General features: G+C 41.4%; 1 protein-coding gene across 11 annotated transcripts in view; it reads left to right on the top strand.

Moving 5' to 3' along the window:
- PHLDB2 (pleckstrin homology like domain family B member 2) overlaps positions 1-21,354 on the top strand; it is a 209,637-nt gene that overhangs the window by 82,073 nt on the left and 106,210 nt on the right. For all 11 annotated transcript variants that reach the window (XM_087861631.1, XM_087861627.1, XM_087861626.1 and 8 more), the window contains exon 2: positions 13,178-13,291. In XM_087861631.1, the coding sequence (XP_087717757.1) occupies positions 13,228-13,291 (64 nt within the window). In that variant the 5' untranslated portion in view covers positions 13,178-13,227. The remainder of the gene's footprint in view (positions 1-13,177; positions 13,292-21,354) is intronic.

The following is a 21,354-nucleotide window of genomic DNA, read 5'->3' as shown; positions in this document are numbered from 1 at the left end:
AACTGGCCTGATGTTCCTCACCAGCTCCCTTTCTTCTGGGTAGCAGTGTGTGCAGGCGGGCGTGTGTGCGTGTGCGTGTGTGTGTGTGTGTGTGCATGGGAGGAAGGGGGAGAGGAGAATGGTGTGGACATTTATTCAACCCAGTAATCTTCAACCTATCTGTCTCTTGAGGTAACTCTTTTCAGCTTGGATGACTCACAAAAGAGCCCCATTTCCTCCCCCTATTAACCTCCAAGATGGCATCTGAGTGAGGACAGGTAGCTCTAGGTAGTTGAGAGGAGGCACGATTCTAGGACCTATCCTGTGCTGCCTGGGTTTTTGGAGTGGCTGATCTCAGCTGTTCCCTAGACTGACGATTCCGTTGGCATCTGCTGCTGAAAGCCCCAGCTGGTGTACTTCATAATTTATGGTCTGTCATCTCAGCTCATCTGGACCCAGGAATTTCTCCTGGTGACTCAGCCCTGCCTCAGGGGTGATGTGCATCCCACCTGAGGTCTGACTGTTCTTCCCTAATGGGTCCCACCTCAGATGTTTGGTTCTGCAACTCCCCACTCCAGAGCCACTTTGTCCTCACTTGGTGACTCTCAGTGAACTTTCGCCACCCCTCCTGGGGTGAGTGGGAATTTTTGAGTCTGTGCCATGTGGAACAAAGCTAAATTTTAGGACTGTCTAATCTGTACCACTTTTACTTTCACGTGACAACCTGTTAAGGGTTGAAAATTGTGTCCCCTAAAAAGATATTTGAAGTTCTAATCCCCAGTGCCTCAGATTGTGATCTTGTCTGGAAATAGGGCTGTTTCTGGTCCGGGCTGCTGGCTGCCGACCGTCTCGTTGTCTTCACGATTCTAGGTTTTGAGCACAAGGAAGGATCCTCACGTGCGATGTGATACTTGAGAACAGAGCAGTCAGGCACAGAATTGCCGCTTTGTTAACTTCCCCATGTGCAGACAACTTGTAACCATGCTCCCTCCTCTCTGGGAGAAGTGAAGAAAGAGATCCTAGCCATACGCTCTCATCTCCCAACCCATCTGCTGGTCTGCGCATTTCCCTCCAGCCTCCTGGACCAGAAACTGTCTGCCAGGCCTGCTGTCAGCAGTGTGGGTCCCCAGGAACCAGGAGCAGGACTTCTTATAAATAGATCTTTTATCTGACCCATTTGGTAGCTTCTTACTGTATATTAATGGTCATGATGGTTTTTCTACTTCCTGTATAGCCATGTCCTCTCAGGATCTCTGGAGTGGACATTACTGGTGGCCTTCAGCATTCGCTGTCCTTTCTTCCTTTCCAAGAGAACTGTGATACAGTTTAGGTGTCCATCCCTTTCTGACACAGCCCATGTCCCTCAGTGGCCTGAGAGGTCAAAAGGTTATCCCATAACTTCCTCCTGTGATTGGTTCCAGAGTGGGCATGTGACCCAAATCCAACAGATAGGGCTCAAAGAGCTTCTGCTAGAGACTTCCAGGAGAAAAGCTTCCTTGTCCTCCGGGACCCTTCAAAAAGCCAGTCTCCTTTAGGCTAGACGTGGAGGGGAAAGCACATGACCCTGATTGTAGCTGACAGCCGTCTTGCAATTATGAGGAAAACTGTCTTTAGGATGAAGCTTGTGTTCAGCAGAGCCCAGCAACGAGACCCCTCAGGCTTCTCCAGCTGAAGCCCAGTGAGTCCTTGACGTCCAGTTACGTAAGTCACTGACTTCGTACTGTTCATAGCAATTTGATGGGCATGTGATTGAAAATATCCTAATACATGTAAACTATACTGGGCATTTTACAATAGTTACAATGTGGGGAAAAAGCTTTTTCAGTCATAGATGCACGAATAATTCTGTCTGGGTGTTCTCGAAACCATGGAAGATTGGTTCCTGATATTTCTCCTTACAGACACCTTACCTTTCTGAGCCATCTCTTGATAGCCTCCTCTTACTTAACATTTCTTTATAAATTCGAAGACTAGCTACTCCACGGTATATTCCGGAGAAGGCGTAGGTGGTGTTTTTTTAGCTTTAACTTTATCATTAAAACATAGGTGAGAAAACAGAACTATTAAAAAAGAAAAGACTTGCTTAAGCCCACAAATTTCCATAACGTAAGTAATTGTCACAAATACAAATCAGTTTAGAACAATTCAACAAACAACGAAAGGCCGAGATTTTCTCTAAAGAGCTGGATCCAGCTCCCCAACTTTGTGTCCACGTACTTGTGCTTTGATGATGTATGAAGATTCTTACACCACCGAAAGGAGAGACCCGAAGAGAGACATTAAGTTATTAGTTTCAAAAGATTCTCATGTTTTTGAACTCTTAATAAAGCCAAGTGGACTGGGAAATGCTTGGAGTAGAGTCAGATAAATAGATATCTTCCACTGGAAGCACACACTAAACCACACTTCCTTTCAAATAAACCCCTAAGCACCACATTATTATAACTTTTTTCACTTGAATGTTCTCAATTTTTGGCTCACTAAAATCATTAGCTTATAAGGGAGCTGAAAAAAGGAAACGGAGATTGAAATACAATCAATTAGCTTCTCTTTGGTTGTTTTAAGAAGCTTAATTTGGGAAAGAATTCTCTGGAATAAAATCTGGATTATCTTTAAATTATTTTTTGTCATTTCTTTTTAGTATGTTCTTTATAATTAATATACTAGAAAACTGAATATTGGATTGTCTTGTTGAATAGTCTTTTATTTTTTTTAAGATTTATTCATTTATTTGAGAGAGAGAGAGAGAGAGCATGTGGAGGGGCAGAGAGAGACAGAGAGAGAATCTTGAAGCCAACTCCCTGGCGAGTGAGGAACCCAAGTTGGGGCTTGATCCCAGGACCCTGAGATCATGACCTGAGCCGAAATCAAGAGTCAGCACTTCATGGATTGAGCTACTCAGGCACCCTTTGATAGTCTTTTAAATAAAGCCTCAAAAATATACCACCAGGTAAAACTGTTTCAATATGGTATTTGCTGGAATTATCCAGTTATTCAAAGGGATAAACCTGCCACATTGGGGATAAACTTACCTACATGCTCCTTACTCGTGTCTAGAAAGTGCAGTTTTCGGAAGTCTATGGGTCATCTCAACACTTGCACCATTTTTCCTTTCTTTGCCTAAGCACTGGGAAATCTTGGCAGCTTAAACAAGAATTGGATCCTGTGTTTTCTCTCAAATAGGTAGAGTCAGGACACAAGAAAACGTGATTAACATTAGAACTAAGGGAAATCCTCAAAGCCTAACATTGATGCCCTAATTTGGGCCCATTAGCCAAGGAAGGAACTCTGACATCCCACATTCCTTTGGCAATTCTGCCCAGGGAGGTGTGGTCATGTGGTGAGGGGGTGAGGGTGGGGGCAGGGAGTGAAGCTTGAGAACCAGAACCTTCTGGGAGAGATAGCCTATCTCTGGGAGCAAACCAGGGCTATATATCTATAATTTCTCAGTGTAGGACTGATTCCAGTCAGGGCTAGCTGGCTGGTTTGGAATCATTCTTCCTCAGTAGTTCCTTCACTTGTAACAAGCACAAGTTCATTCACTGAGAACGACGAGTTGTTCGTAATGGCACTTTGTAGTTTCTATCTAAATCTAGAATATTTGGAATAAGTAATGTTAACACAAACAGTGAAGCACTCACAACCCTAGATAAATAAATGTCTATCTTACTTATGTAAGCTAATGCTAAATGAAACAAAGCAACTCAATCACCTCTACCTTATTAATATGGGTGGGAATAAAAATCTAATCTAAAGATCTCCAAGGAATAAAAATAGTAAATTTAAGGTAGTAGAATGATTTAATTAAACTAATTTAATTTATTGGATGCTTCGACCTGTATAATGCACTCCTTTGCTTTCTTTGTTCTGAAAGCAGACATTGAGGGCCTCTGTATAATGATGCTAAATGAAGCTGTACATGATAGAGCAACTCTATTGGCTATTATCTTCCATACGCTTAAAAGAAATAGTGCATAACACATCCCAGGTGCTTAGCCAGTAGTTGCTGAATGAATAATCTATAGCAAAAACAAAAACAAAAACAAAACAGAAATCACTTCTCCTGCTATATTTTAATTATATTTTACGGAATATTTATTTAAAGTCGACCTTTAAATTGATGGTAAGATGAACACATTTGACTATTAAAATTTGGCCAAGAAGACATTAAATTGATTATCTATGTACAAATAATGAGCAATATATTTTGTGATTTCAAAATATATCACAAACGTTTTTCATGAGCGTATGATTCTATTAAATGAGAATAAACCACTCTCTTTAGAGTGAATTTAAAGTTGACCCAAGGATCTGGGTAAAGCTGGAGTAAGACATTGTGTAAGAAAGCGCTTGGTAAAGTGCTGTGAAGCTTTTTATAAAGCACAGAGTTATCAGAACGGAAGGTGAACTCAGGCTGGAGTTCAAGTCCCAGGTCAGCTGCTCACTGGTGTGTACCCTTGGAAAAGTTCTTTTAACCTTGTAAACTTTCGCTTTCTCGTACGTAAAATGGAAAAGAATAATGCTATCTCTAGCATGCATTTTTAGTGACTATGAAGTGAGCTAAGGCACAAAAGCATTTTAGCCTCATGGCCTTTATAGCAAGAACTCAGTGAGTGTTGGCCATCATCATCATCATCTGCTTTTTCCTCGTCGTCATCATCATCACCAGAGGTGGGGATTCTTCCCTTACTGCTCATCCTACAAAATGTCAGCTTTGCCAAGAAAAGAAAACAAAATTAAGCAGAGGTGCTGGTAAATCGCGTTCTGTAATTTCTCACCTACAACCATCCGCAAACTGGTCTCCTCACGTTTGTCTTTCTCAGGTCCACCCTCCAAGCTGTCAAAGTGCCTTGCTCAGAACAGAAACCCGACCCTATCACCCCTCTGCTCTCTAACACAGTGGTTTGGTAGTTACTATGCAGAGTCCAGGGCCTTTACTATGGTGTCTGAGGACGGTCTCCTGGAACTGAGCCCCTGCTCGCCCCTTCAACTCCAGTTGCGATTGGGTAGACCAGACCTGGCTACCTCCTGGCCAAATCCTACTTCATCAGGATATCAGTTAAGAAAACACACCCAAAAACCTGAGCAACTCAGCTGGGACTCTGTTACCTCCCGGGAAGCTCTGCGCTCACCCACTTGTCAAATTGCTTTATAAGAACACAGCACAGTGAGCTCCTTCTGGAGCTGACCATACATAATACTTGGCGTATTTTAGGGGCTCAATAACTATTTCCAAAGGAATGGCCAAATGAACAAATACATGACTATGCATCCGATAACCAGATGCGAAGTATATAGATTTGTAGACTTGCTAGAGCCAAGTACCCTCGTAGGGCTGGAAGGGGACCAGAGGGCAACATTCTTTTCAGGTAGACATGGAAGTCTGGCAGGAGACAAAATGTCATCTTCATAACTGAGAAAGCTGTTAAGGGAGGGTGTGGCTCAGGGACAAGACAACAACAGACTTCAAAACTGCACTCCATAGATAGACTTACCTGCCAGTGGCCACACAGCTCCCCGATAAAGAACTTGCCTTTCCTCAACGGAGAGTGTGGACCCGCACACCAGCATGTGTAATTCTTAAGTTTGTTGGCTGGCTTCCAGCCACTATGCAGAGCCAGTTTATTTCCCAAACGCACCACTGGGAGAGCTGCCCCTTCTCCTCTGGGTCAGTGAGTCAAGTGGGAGAGAGACGCCCAGAGGGTGACAGCCGCTGATGTCACTTGGACTGGTAAACATGGGGCCAGGGGATGTTGCTCTCTGCTCCCTTCGCGGACAGCCTCGTGGGCACTGATTGATTTATACGCTGGCGGTATTTCCCGCAAGTGACAGGAAGAGTGGATTACAAAGATACCTCCAAATTACATATCGGTCAGTGAATTATCTTTTGACTTCCCTCTCTAATTCTGCCTTTTCAGTTGACCTATGAACACAGATGAAATAACGTACGTTGATAAACTACTTACCAAGATTTTAAAATTGTTTTGGTTTCTGAAAGAGTATACCTCCTCTTTTAATCAATTCAATGAAACCTAGCAAGTATTCACTGGCACCCCGCCAAGGGGTGTAAAATATAAGGATGAATACACCGCAGTGATCCAATGGAGATCACGATCCAGTCAGCATCCAGTGGGTTGTTTCTCTTAGGTAGAGAAAAGGGAACTCAGTTATGAGAGCAAAATAAACAGACAAATATTTACAATCTTTTTTCTAGTTTTCAAATGATTTTCTGAGTAGTTAAATGACTGTTCATCCAGAATTTAAGATGTTTCTCTTCTCCTATCACCAGCATTAATTAAAGCCAAGATACTAAGGATAAAGGTCATGGAAACCACTGGAGAGTTATTTATCTTCTCTCCTTCTGTCCGTGTTGCGCCATCTTGCAAAGGCCTGCCATTGGCAAAGAGAGGGAGAGAGTGAAAACATGCACATAGGTTGTTCACATCCAGCACCACAGCTGAAAAACAACTCAGATTAGTGGATGGACAGTTCCACTTCCCTGAAGAAAGGCATCATACTTACTTCTGTCCTATCCTGGATTCTGGCATCTTCCATTATTCTCTTGTTTGAAGTCAAAAAAATCTTGACATCTCACCTTTCTAAGAATTCCATTTGGTTTTTATTTAACTGAATTCTTGAAGGCTACTCACGTTATTTCACTAGATCTTAAACTCACAGTTCTGTTTTGTGTCATTTTTACCACATTTTGTCTTGTATCTTCTCATCACCAAGCTGACAGAACAATTCAAAGGAAATGGATTAGGTATGATTCCAATTCCTAACAGATTCAGATTCAGGGGCTATTCCCAACTTCAACTTTTTTAAACCGTTACGAAGCCAAGCTATCATGGAGGAATTGGTGATTTCGCTCCCCCGAGTAAGCTAAATGAGGCACAGAGAGCTTCTAGGATCTGGAGGCACCTGGAGCCTCCACATCGTTAGCACTGGTCCTGGTTTCCAAAAAGCAGCTTCTCTTCCTCCTCTCGTTCCTGTACATCGGCTAGACCAATAGCAGGAGGCCATAGTTTTCGCTCTGGAATAGCTCGGCAGCATATACTGTCTGAGGACAAGTAGGGAAACCAAGTCCGTACTTCTGTTTGGGAAAGAAAGAAACTGACAGTGTTAAAGCAATCTGAAGTCTTTACTTGAAATGCTGTATTTTTTCCTATTAACTTATGAGATAGCTTATAAATTCATAAGTGATTTAAAATATATGTATATGTTATATATTCATACACACACTTCTTGGGTATGTAGAAATGGCTTGTTTCTAAATATCATGAATAAAGAAAAGAGCAAACAGAGTCAATACATCCTAAGGTCTAAGAATATCATTGTCAGCATGAAGGGCTGTGAGATCTCAGGCAATTAACATACTCGCATAACTTTCCTCTTGCTTTGTAAAGAAAAAAGGAAAAGAAAAGAAAGGCATCACGCCATGGTTTTTTGTTACCCCTGTGTCTGTTCAGAACCTACTGGGGACAGGATACGTAAAAGGAAACTGACGACAGTAGAATTACAACTATTGTGGGGACTTCTACTTCTGCAGATAACTTTGCATGTGCATTTTTAGAATTTCAGATGTATTATTTAATACTTGTCCAAGGCAATGTGTATTAAATATTGAACAGATTTTAAAAGAGGCTTTTCGTGTATTAAAAAAATTCATTAGTGGGCTTTGGAGATAATATTCACTTAATAAAATACATAATATCTCTTTTGCCCAAAGCATTTTGAAGCCGTGCAGGGAAATGAGATCTTCCCAGGAGCTGTGATAAGAGCATTTCTAGGGTCAATAAGATAGAAGGGGCCCATCTGCAAAAATTTTCTTAGAGTCATCAATTTAAATCCGTCTGGAGAAACAGTCAGTAATCCTGTAATAGAACCCTGGCTCTATAACAGACCACTATGATACCCTGTGCGGAATCCATTTTTATAGTATCTTTACCCTGTATTTAATACGTCCCAATACCCAGTATTGTTCAAGGCTAAATTTGAATAAATGCTGATTATTTCATATGAGAATATGCAGGCAGGACATCTCTATTTGTCCATGTTTCTAGACAGATCTACAGATCTCATAGACGCTCTGAATACAGATAAAAATATAGACACAGATGTAACTATAGAAACGCCCCACGTTATAAATGTCAGTAAGTTCAAGGTGGAGATAGATACATTCATGAAGACTAGTTTCACCAGGATGATGCCAAAATTCCCAGTTTCCAGAGGAAAACAGCAGTACAGCATTAATTTTAGTGTTTTTCCTTTCTGACACTTGGGCTTTTCTTCTGTTTTTAACAAAAATCGGATGACATTTTATATATACACACACACACACATATTGAGTTTGAGCTTCCAGGGAAAACTCCCCAGTGAGATGTCTAGCAAGCAGTTAGTGAAGTGGGTCTGTGGCCCAAAGGAGAGAACAGGAGTTGGGGGAAAGGTTTAGGAAGCCGTGGACAAGGTGAGGCTTCGACTCGATGAGACTGCCAAGCAGGAGCAGGGAGCAGAGACCGATGACTAAGGCTCAAGCAGCATAAGGTGTGCTTAGTACTACAGGCTCAGAGTCTGAACACCTGGATTAACGTCTGTAATACTCGCTTCACTACTTACTAACTGCCCGTTTTCTTAGGTTTAGCTACTTAATCTCTCTGTACCTTGGTATCCTGTTATAACATTGTTATAATAATAAAACCTACTCCGTAAGGCTATGGATTGAATGATATAACACCTGCAAAGTACTTTGAACAGAACCTAGCACATAGGCAGCAATCAATGCATACTAACTTTTTTTTCAGATTTTATTTATTTATTTGAGAGAGAGAGAATGAGCAGTGGGGAAGGGCAAAGGGAAAGAGAGAGTGAAGCAGACTCCCAGCTGAGCAGGAAGCCCGATGCGGGGCTCGATCCCAGGACCTGGAGATCATGACCTGAGCCAAAGGCAGATGCTTAACTGACCGAGCCACCCAGGTGCCCATCATTGCATACTAATGTTTATAACTATTATTATTTTTTTAACATCTGAGGTTTAGGAATGAGCAGAGGAAGAGCCAGAGAATAGTACTGAGCATGAAGGCCTTAGGAAAGCTTCTATAACAGTCCTGATGAATGTTTGCAGGAAAAAATTGGTTCTAGGACAATCGCTCTTAGGTTAGATGCAGGCATAGTTACGTGCATTACCGAGTTGCCAAACCTCAGAGTTGCTGGTTTTGTTAATAAAAAGGGAGTGACATGGTAAGTTGTATTTTCCATAACAATATTTCACAAAGTTTGTGCTTTTTGGGGTGGTTAGAGTGATGCGTTGTGTCAAAAAAAATACTTCCTATACTCAAATAAATTTGAGAAATGCTGGATTAAACAAAATTAAATAGATGTTTCCCTAAATGCATCTGCTAACATGAGCCACAAATTGCTAAGAAGGGGCTGTTGAGAGCATCATTTTCCAGACTCATTTAAGCTTTCTTAAGGATCATTGTGCTTACACTATGTGTAGAGCACAACTTCTCAATGCCAGTCAAGGAACAGTCTGGGCTGATATTAAGGAATCTGTATTTTTTTAAAGTTCCATGATGTGGTCTTGTCTACAGGCCACTGGGAAGAGAAATTTTGCCCTTCCCATAATCCATAATCCCTCTCTTTCTTTCCAACCTGTTCTGAGAAAAAATGGCTCCCACAAAGAAAGGTAGCAAAAAAAAAAAAAAAAAAAAGTAGGTGTTGGGGGGGTGTTATTCTGCCACCAAAGAGAGGAGATAATAGAGCATCAACGTTCAGAAATACTTTCACCGAGGTGGCTTGGAAAAGCATGGACTCCAGGCACTCAAGGAAATCTAGAATTTGCTGTAAAAACCTGGGAACTCTCCCCGTGATCATTTACACTGGCTCAAGCAACTGTCTAGACCCCAAAAAATAAGGAATATCCAATAATGTATCTGGGTAAGTGAATGAGGACAAAGGTTCTTCAAACAAACACAGCACAATGGTTACCTATGTACCTGTTACGCTTTCAAAAGCCTTTAGATAATCGATGAAAGCTAATGATTTGATATCAGAAAAAAGATAATTATGGAAAAGTAGTTGTAGGATCTACATGGAAAGAAATTTGAATTATCATTCCATGGGATTAGTGGTAATCTAACAGATTTCCAAGTATTCCCAAAAGAACTTGGAAGCAAAGTCAGATTCAAATGTTTTGTTTTGTTTTGTTTTTTACTTGCCTAGAACTCGTATCTAACACAGTGGGGGCAGTTGTATTTTCTATGTGCCTATTTAGAATTGAATCTAAGAACAGTCTTCTTACCTGAGATTTACTTGAAGATGAATCAGACCTGAGAATACACAGCCTAAGAGACGTATTGTTAAATCTAACCTAAGACAGATTGTCCTAGAACCATTTTGGAAAGGAGACAATTTTTTCCTGTGAACATTCTATCAAGGAAGAATTCAGCAAAGAGTGAATGGCTTACCCTATTTCTCCTTTTACAGTCTGCTTTAAAACTTTTATGGTAAAAATAAAAGAAGATAAAAGCATGGGCATCACTTCCAAGCTTCTCTACACACTCAGGCAATGGTTCATTTTATATGTCTGGCAGGATGGGGTTTGGTTGTGGTCAGTCCTAGCCTTTTCCAACACCCCTGGCACAGAGGGGATGGGATGGAGGTAAATTAGTCTATGAAAGGCCACCTGTGCTACACTTTTCCAGACTGAAAAAAAAAAAAACTAAAAAGATAAAACCACTAAAATGCAACACGTGATCCTAGATTAGCTTTGAGAAAGTATACGGCTGGGACAGTTGATTAAACTTGAAAGGAGTTTGTGAATTCAATGCTAGTGTCAATGATAATTTCCTGATTTTGACCCTGATAGCGTGAGTTTCTGGAGAATGTCCTTGTTTGAAGGGTTACATCACCAAACCATTCAGTAATGATGGGCACCATATTCAAGACTTACTTCCAAATGGTTCCAGGAAAAATATTCTTTGTGTTCTTCTGGTAGCTTTTCTGAAGCTTGAAGTTATTCTAAAACTAACAAAACTAAAATGGGTGCTAACACATTAACATTTACTTTACTGTTTGTGTTAGTTTATTGTTGATTTTCTCAGGCTCTCTGAGTAAACTATCATATCATCTGAAAATGGTTTTACTTCTTTTCCAATTCCTGTGCCTCCTATTTTCTGCCCTTTTAAATTGTACTGGCCAATATTTCTAGAACAATGTTCAATGCTAGTAGTAGAGATAGTAAGATTAGTAGACGTCATAAGCATTCTTGACTCTTTCCTAATCTTAGTGGAAATGTCTCTAGTATTTCCTCATTAAGCTGGTTTTAGGACCGTTTCCTAAGGAGGCACTCAGGGTCTTCGTTTCAATTTTTCCTGTGAACAATTTCATGTGATCAAATCAATGGTCCCCAGCATTTTGCTATGATTGCCACGCATGGAGGAGACTGAGCAGAACCAGTTCAGTGAGCTGGGTGAGTATGTTTCGTCTGCTTTTACAGTTACCCGTTCTACACTAGAAGTCTGTATGTGAATAGTTCGCGCTTGATGAGTGCTGAGTGGGGACAGGAGGGAGGACAGTGAAAGGAGTGGGGAAAAAGATGCAATGTCTGGAGCCCTTACCCCATGCCAAGGACTACTCTAGACAGAGCTGCAGTTAAATCGGTGAGGAAAGCTGATGCCCTCAGCATAGAAACAACTTAGCTTGCTCCCTCCTATTTTGAGAAAAGCAAAACTTCTCATGATCTGACCCTCCAAATTTCCACCTCTAGCCATGATCTCTACCCTGCACTTTACTTGCATGCTCTGCTGACATATTCCAAATCAACACATCCAAAATTGAATTCCCTTCCTCACTCTACAACTGCTCCACTTCCAGTATTTCCATTCTTAGATATGGCGTCATCATCTATCAGCTACCAAAGTCACACCAGAATCCCACCTTCCAGTACCAATAAATCATCTTGAGTTATCTTGTGCTGATAAGATATCTATATCTATCTCTATGCCTATTTCTATATAACTATATGTATATCACAATCCGAACCTTGTTATCTTAAACAGATGCCCGACTTTAGTTTCTTAATGTCTCTCCCTAGAAATATTGTCTAGACCTCTAACTGATCTCTCTGCCTCGAATTCTGTCACCATTAAAATCCATCCTCCTTAATATACCAGGAATAATTTAAACAAAACCCGATACTCTTTCAGCATCTAAATGGTAGATGAGGGTTGTTACCCTACAAGATAACATGCATTATTGGTTAAGTGACTTTTAATAAGTCTCATTTTTCCTGAGCCTTAGGTCTGTCATCTGTGAAATGGGAATGATAATACTTAGCCTGAGAGTTACTGTGAAAATTAGATGAGAAATATTTGGCATAGTTGGTGCACGATAAATTGGATCCCTTCCATGACGGTGGGACCACATCATCTCCTGGGGCATCCCTGAGTCTGCAGAGAAAACTGGACTCATGTGAGAGCTGAGAAAGTCATGACTTACAGTCAGGACCTTCTTGGGGACCTCTTAAGAACAAAGACATCAGTTCCCTTTTCTATAATATGAGATTATATAAAAATTAAAAGAAATAATAAAGACAAAGTACCTAATAGGATGGCTGGCAAAACACAGGATGAAAAATAGAAAATAAGTACAAGCTGAAACAACTATGCTGAGAAACTGATTCTTCTGTCTAAATATCGACATACTTGTTTGCCGGCATCTGTTTTTTTAAAATCTGTAACAACTTTACCTAAAAGTGTGCTGTTTGGGTTTTTTTTTTTTTTAAGGATTTTGTTTATTTATTTGAGAGAGAGAGAGAGAGAGAAAGCGCATGAGCAGGGGGAGGGGCAGGGGAGAAGGAGAAGCAGACTTCCTACTGAGCAGGGAGCCTGATGGGGGCTCGATCCCAGGACCCTGAGATCACGACCTGAGCCAAAGGCAGACGCTTAGCCAACTGAGCCACTCGGGCACCCTCCCCCCACCAGAGTGTGCTTTTGTTGGTGGTGGTTGATAGTGATGGGGTTTACGTCTGTCATTCTAAAGGATAGTCAGCCGTGGGATTAGAAGATGATCCAGGATGTCTGTTTTTCAAATTCAACAGCCATTAGTATTCCCCAGATGTTAGCTCTGGTGACCTTCAGTTTTCAGAGGTCGCCTTGGCGTCCCAGTCATGGTACTCTTCTTTTCTCTCTGAGTACAGGCTGGCATCGATCCCAGTTCCTCCTTGGAGAGATTCAGCAGAAGATCCTGATGGAGGAAGATAATACCCAGGGAGAGGAGCCCAAGCAGGAGGGAGCTGCCGACGTGCATACAGGTAAGAACTCTCCGTGTGCACTTCATTCACGGAGACTGTCAATAAATATTTACCAGTACCTACTCTCCAGCATGCCTACTGGGAATGATCTGGCATTTTCCAGTGTAAATGAGAAGTCCAGCAAGCACGAGAAAAATAGCCGGAGGCTGGCAATCCTTGCCTAGAGCTTCGGTCATGTGCTTACTTACCTCACTGAAGACATGTGAGGTTTGTTTAGACCAGAGGTTGAATGACAAGCGGGCCAAAGTGGCTGGTGTGGAGAGGTCTTTTTCAGTGACTCATCGGTCATTCAAAAATTAAAGCCCACACAAAAAAAGGGGTGAGACCGGATGCACAGAGAAAGGCATCCCATTTTTAGGCTCTCTAGAAGAGCAGCGGATTTTGCCGCCTCCTTTGAGAAGGACAGAGGCTCCACCCAGCCATTCCTAATCCACAGGGTTGGTAGTGCAGGTTGAAATCTTTGTAATGGGTTCCCCTGCGTTCAAAACAGAATGAATGGACATTTACCTCGTTATTTTTGATTATGCCTCAGCTGATCAAGTCATGGGGGGATGGGGGCAGGGGAGGGGCTACTCAGGGATATGCTGGGGACCAGGTGTCAGTTATCCTCACTAGTGTTTCCCTACCATGAGCTCATTATCTCTGTCCTGCAAAGTCCTCTTCTATTAACGGATGATGATTTCATGCTAGATTTAATTTTTCATTTACTCATTCTGCTAAGTTCTAGACATAGGAGTGAAAATAGAAAGCTCCTGTATTAGTAGGTTCGCCAGAGAAACACAATCTCTCTTTCTCTCTCTCTCAATCTGTCTCTCTCTCTATATATGGAGTGGGGGGGGAGATAGAGATTGATGGATTGATTGATTTTATAGAATTGTCGCCTGGGGTTGTGAAGCCTAGGGCTGGCCATGGGCTGGCCATTCAGGCAGTGTTTCTATGTTGTAGTCTCGAGGAGAATTTCTTCTTCTTTGGGAAACCTCATTCTTTGGTCTTAAGCTCTCTACTATTGGATGAGACCTAATCACGTTATAGGGGGCAATTGGCTTTACTCAAAGTCTACTGATTTAAACGTTAATCCTATCTAAAAAAAATCTTCATAGCAACATCTAGACTAGTGTTTGACCAAACAACCCGGGCACCATGGCCTCGCTAAGTTGGCACAAAATGAATCATCACTGCCTTCTTACTTGACCAAGGCCAAGGACAAAGTTGGGAAAAGCTTTCTGGAAAGTGTGTGTCCTGAACTATCGCTGCTTATTAAGAAAGAGGTAATGAACATGACACATGCAAAAAGCCACACTTAGTGTATTGTGATCAAAACCGGCCCTCCTTGCAGGGAGAGGAGGGAGGAAATGGTAAGCTACTCACTGGGAAAATAACCTGAACTAACCAAATGGCTTATTTTTTGTTTATTTGCTTAATGCGAAGCTGAGGATTCTGGATTTATTTTACCCTAAAGTTTGATGGAGTCAGTGAAAAATTCTTAATCATTGAAGTGATGAGATTAGATTTTCAGTATTCAAGACCAATTCATGTGGTTCTCAATAAATCCGTTATGGTATCATGCCTGAAGTACTGTGGGAAGCCCTGGGCATATAATGGTGACACACATAGAAGGGTCCCTGTCTTCAAAGCTTAGATTGTAGTGGGGACCTGAGAAAAGAAAAGGACAAATAAAATAATTATAAATTTTAGTTGGTGCTATTGAGACCGGAGGCTTGATTTGGAAGCTTACAATTCCAATGTCTGCCTATTCCTGTCCCACTGGGCCATCATGTTCCTGCCGTAAATGCAAACTTCAAATACTGAATAATCACTCAGCAACAGGCCTATAACCTCATCCACTCTCCTGCCCAAACACACAGGGTCTTGGATTTCATGCTTTCTGACTCTCTTTCCGAACTGCTTTCCCTTTAGACTCTTCCATCTTCCATCACCTCGGGCGAGCCTTGCCAATCACACACCCACTGGCTCTCTAGCTCCAGGTCCAATGAAAATATGTCTCCCCTATGCCCTGGGCTTGCTCCTGGGCTCCTTCTCTAGGACTGAAGTTAAGAATGCCAAGTGATCAATGAAGGCAAAGGGAATGGAGAAAAGAGTACTACTGACATAGTTAAGAGGTAAAAATGATTTGGTTTGGCAGTGGATTGGTATTAGGGGTTGGGGAAAATGAGACTGAAGACATTTTCCAAACTGAGAGGATTGGATGATTGAATATAAGGGGGTGACTTTTATTTGATGATGGACTATAACAAAGAAGGAGGGTTGAGGGATGTACATGGGATAAGGACATGATGATTTGGGCACGCTGGGTCTGCTGTGCCCAAGGGACTCCCTGTAAAGTGTACAGTATGTGATCACCACCGTCCTTCCTGGGCACCCCTCAACCCTCCTCTTTCTTGTACTAGGGACTGTGACAGCTGGAATGGAAAACAAGGGGTTGATATTTCCAATAGGATCAAAGCATTCAACTGTTTATGAAGTCTTAGAGAATTTAACCTGAAATGCTAGTAGCCCATGAGAGCTAGAACTTTCTTTTGAGAACTAATTATTAGTGAGTTATTTATTAGGGGTAATGCTGCTCTCCACCCATATGGCTCCTTCAAAATTGACTGTGTAAGGAATTTTCCACCTGGATAGTCACTTTGATGAACTTCAGGAGCCAGATGGGATGGGGGACAAAACTAGCTTGTGTAATAGGAAAACAATAAACCACATCAGGGCTTGTCTCGATTACATTGCCTATCAATGTTAACAAATGAGAGGAATGGAGAGCCCTTAGGTGATTTCTCTTAACCAGCACCCCCGCTGTTGGGTATCCTCAGACTTTGTTTGGGCTTTTTTATGGGGGAAACAGAGGGAGAGCTACTGCTCTGCCAGCAGGCTTGGGCTAGGGGGAGAGAAATGTTTCTTTTAAAGTATCCATATTTGCCCTCTTGACTAGCAAATTCATTTCAATGTATGTAACTTTTCTCTTGTACTTTGTTGGGTTGATAAGACTTGTATAAAACTAACTTTAATACTAGTATTAGAGATACAATATATTCATCTATCCATGTTAAAGTTCTGGAGTTTCTTACGTCAATCTTATAAATACAAGATCAATATCTCAGGAATCAACCTCTTGAAATGAACAATAAAAGAAGGACCTTTTAAATAGTTTCTTTTGTTTTCTGTTTGAGAAACAGCAAATGAATTCCATCTTCTTTTTTTAAATAATTTTTTATTATGCTATGTTAGTCACCATACAGTATATCCTTAGTTTTTATGTAGTGTTCCATGATTCATTATTTGCATATAACACCCAGTGCACCATGCAATATGTGCCCTCCTTACTACCCATCACTGGCCTATCCCAGTCCCCCACCCCCCTCCCTCTGAAGCCCTCAGTTTGTTTCCATCTTCTTTAGGCATAATTATAACTGACACAAACTCGGTTCTTGACAATAGCCAGATATTCAAATGAGTCTAGAAGAACTGTACTAGCCATAAACTTTGCTGTCTGCATCTCAGAACTAAATGCCTCAAACAACCATTTAGATCTTACTGAGTACTGATACTAAATCTCCAGCCAGCGTTGGTTCTAGACACAAGTGTTTCTGTTAGCTCTCTTAACAACTCCCCTGAGAGAAGCAGTGCAATTATCCCCATAATGTGAAACATTATAAAAAGTTCAAGCGAGTAGTCCCAAGCCCCTGGTGACACAACGGGTTCACTGGAATATTAAATCATTGAATTTCCAGTCCGACACTTGGCCCAATAGCCAAAAGTTACCTGTTTGTGCTTATTTCTGTGAGACTCTTAAGATCCGTAACTGTGGAATCATCATAACATGAGAAAAAGAGTGGCAGTCAGGAGTGGGCAGAGGGACTCAGGGTCTTGACTGGGTCTTTCATGAATATTCAACTGAGCTGCCTTGACTTGGATTGGCAGCTTTGTTTAACATATTAGGAAATAGAATCCTATTGCCTTATTGGAGTGGCTGGAGCTCTGTGGCCGGAGCTCATCTTTCTCTATCATCCTAGCCCCATATAATCAGTGTCCACTTCCTACACAGCGGCCGGCTTTTCCTGTATTTGTCCAGCAAGGAGGAGCCAGGGCAAGTTTAGAGCAAGGAAATGACCTCATTAAAATGGTATTAGACATGAAATCTAAAATTTAAAGCCCTACTCTTCCCCTCCCCCCAAGTCTGGCCTCAACTCCTCTGTGTTGTCTCTCATGCTTCCATCCATGCACCGTGGGCTCAGGCAGCCTGTGTGACTCTTCGCTTCCCTAGTCCACGTTGGCCTGACTGTCCCCTTGCTTTGTTAATGCTCTCTCTTTGGTCTAGAAGGGCCCTTCCTCCATAGGAAGGTCACATGTGTTGTCTTCCCTGATAGACTCATTGGCCAGAGACATCCCCTTCCCTGAACCCATTTGTATCACTTTTTTTAGAGTAGATTTTATAGTATGTTACCATGTTACCGTTCTATGCTTGGTAGTAAACTCCTATCTAGAGCCACGTAACAAATGATTTATTTTAGCTCCGTCTTCCACTCATCTAGGCACATCGTGAGCAGCACAGCAGATGCTTAGTAAATTTGTCTTTGTGTTTAACATCCCTCGTGTTCTGAGTCCTGGCCTCTGCTCTGAGTTGTCAGAAGTCTCTAGAGCAGTGAGGTCTGTCTGGATCCCACACATCAATCTGAACACTTACCCCCGTCCAACGTGGTTCCGAAGAATTATGCTATATCTTGTCCTATCATATTAAATAGCATATCGTAGCCTAGCATATCATGAGGGCATTTGAAATCAAGCAATGAGATAACTGGAGAGAGGGTGAGAGTCAGATGAAAGGGAACACGAAGAGGACTGGCAGACAGGCTGAGCTTCCCGCGCTAGGCAGGAGCGGCGTTCCCGGGGCACTGCTGTTTTCTGTGATGGGCTGATTAGGCACAAAGAAACTGAAGTCTGCCATGTGGGAAAAGTCAACCAATCCAGGCTCTTTGAGTGATTAGAAAAATGGACCTGATAAACATTGCTGGGATAGGTAGATCTAAAGTTCTCTCTCTCTCTCTCTCTCTCTCTGTCACACACACACACACACACACACACCCCCAGCATCCTTTTCCTGCCTGGTTCCAGAACAAACTCACAGACAAGGTTGGGGGCAGGGCTGAAAGAGAACATCTGATGCAGAAATTAATCAGATGTTCCACACGTATTTAGATTATTCTCATAATTAGAGAGACAATCCTAATAGTTTGAATATAAACCCATACACAGGGATAAATGTCCACTTTAGCTTTGGTTAATTTTAGGGCGTTAATTTAAAGAGCTAATGTGTTATGTATACTTCATATATTTAAATACATGTTTGAGAAACAGAGAAAAATACATGTTTGAGAAACAGAAAAAAAATGTGTTATGTATACTTCATATATTTAAATACATGTTTGAGAAACAGAGAAAAAAATATTTGAAAAACCAAATATCCAGTAACGTTACTGGAATAAAAATACATCAAAGATGTAAAAAAAAAAAAATAGTAGGAAGCAAAATCTTTATTTCCATAGTACAATCATTTAATGACTTTGAGCTTCCTGGCAACCAGGATACAAAGGGAAACATGGGTTTACATAGTTCTCCTTAACAACGATTGCAAATCCACTGTGAAAATAGATAAAATACCTTTTCTAAGAAATGAAAGAACGCTGACTTTTTACGAGAGAGAAAACTTATCCTAGTACTGAATTCTAAAATGAGTTTATGATGGGGAACTCAACTTACATAGGATAGCACAAACAAAATGCTTGATGTCATTGACAACAGTTCCACAAGAGAAGGCAAGTGTGGTTGGAAACTTCTCTTTTGGTCAGGACTTCATGCTAAGTGAAATATGCCAGACACAGAAAGAAAAAAACTGCATTATCTCACTTATATGTGAACTCTAAAAAGAGTTGATTACACAAAAGCAGAGAGCAGAAAGGTGATAACCAGGGGCAGGGAGGTGGGGAAAATGGGGAGATGTTGGTCAGAGAGTATGGAGTTGAAGTTAAAAGTATAAATAAGTCTCGAGATCTAAGGCACAGCATGACGACTATAGTTTATAATATTGTATTGAATATTGGACAGTTGATAAGAGGGTAGATTTTGGGTGTTCTTATCACCCCCACAAATAAGGTAACTATGTGAGAAGATATGTTTGTTAGTTTGCCTGTAGTAATCCGTTCACTATCTGTATGTCCATCAAATCATCATGTTGTATACCTTAAATATAGACCATTTTTATTTTTTAAAAAAGAAAAAAGACACTGCACTTTCGAACGCTCCCTGTGTGCTACCCCTCTCCTGTGGAAAGCATGGTGCCCTTATCACATTCATTCATTAAAATATGAGTTGAGTGTTATTAGTCTCATTTTTCAGGAAAGAAATTTGTTTCTCAATGAAAGTAAAAAACAAATTCCAATGGGACTGAGTCAGGGTTTAAAACCCAGGTCTGTCTGACTCCCAAGACCCATGATCGTTCCACTGCCCTCTGCAAATAACAACTTCTTGATTCTTTATATAGGCATATTATTAAAGAGAACATCAGTACAAATAATTGGACTGGGGCTGAGGATGGCCCAAGTGAATAGCTACAAACATGTGTTAGGCTATCACTACACAGAGAGGAAGAGATGGGCAGATTCAGGACCTGGGTTAATCAAGTCCAACTGGTCTTTGTTAATGAGAGGGTACCACCGCAAAATTAATTCCAAATGGAATGATCCATAAGTAACTTACAATATCACTTTGTGCAGCATTTCTCCTTTCCTTCCCTGAGGGGAGGATACAGCAAAGTAAGATCAGATATTGAACCACTACAGATCCTCGAGAAGGGGACAGGGAAAGAAGTTCTGCAGTAGTTTACAACCCAATATCCTAGCGGACAACAGGAAATGGCAGAGAGTGTGAGGTGTGGCTCTGGTCTGGGATCAAAGAGGGGACTTTGTTGTAAAGAACCCAGGAAATGGAAAAAGTGAAAGGGAAGAGCTCATTTCTTTTTTAATTTCTATTTTTTAAAAAATATCTTCATACCTAAAAAGAAATTCTGGTAATAAGTATTCCATAATAACATTACATGTTACATTTTGAGTGCCTTCTCCACGTTTGAAGATGCCTGGAGTCTGCATTTAACATTTCGGTTAAGCTTTGCACCTTCGCCTCCAGGCCCCTGCGGCATTATGCGAGCTCCGGAACACCACAGCAATGCAGCAGGAGTGAGCAGCGTTGGTGGCTTTAGTCACCCTAACAAGTCACACCGAATGAATCCTCTTTCAGCTCCTTCTGAGTACCAGGTATGGAGGAGTATCGAGTCTTAGAGTATGGTTCACACAAATATGAATAAAGTGACCCCTCTAGCCTCTAAGGAGCTTGGCTAAAGTAAAAGAGACCAAAAGGTCAACAAATAAAACAAGGCAGTGAGAGGAGGCCAACGAGGATCATTTTTTTGCCTTGTGATTATGAATTAATCTTTATCCAGAAACTTCCCCGGATGTATCATTCTTACTTAAAGAAGCGGTAGAGGGGAGTATTTAAGAGCATGACTCTAAAATCATCCTGCCTATGTTCAAATTCCGAATCTACCAACTTATTCACTGAGTGACCATTAACTCCTCTGTGCCTCATTTTTTTCCCAGTCATCAAATGGGAGTAATAATAGTACTTACCTGAGAGGGTTGTTAGTGGTAATAGTACTTACCCGATAGGGCTGTCACAGGAATACACCGACTAACACTGTAATACATTTGGAGAGTGCTTGGTATATACAGCAACTGTTGCTCTGAGTGAAGCTTAGCTATTTTTCCTCAGATATACATGATGTTAACTTAATTATGGTCATTCTGGGTGTGGTATGTCGGTAACATACTCTTCAGAACTTTGGGGGAGAACCACTGTCTCTAAAACGTCTGTCTGGTTGAGTGGCATTGTTCTGGGCAAGGAAATGTTTGGCAACCAAAGTGCTCTGGGCCGAAGCTATCCTTCCTACTACATGCCGGGTGGACATCATTCTAGGGGCATCGGGGATGTAGCACTGGAGA

Source organism: Ursus americanus, chromosome 4 (assembly GCF_024610735.1).
Source record: "Ursus americanus isolate L20-20 chromosome 4, mUrsAme1.1.p, whole genome shotgun sequence".
In the NCBI taxonomy this organism is placed as follows: Eukaryota; Metazoa; Chordata; class Mammalia; order Carnivora; family Ursidae; genus Ursus; species Ursus americanus.
Note: the sequence above shows the minus strand (reverse complement) of the source record. Positions and strands in the feature narration are given on the sequence as shown.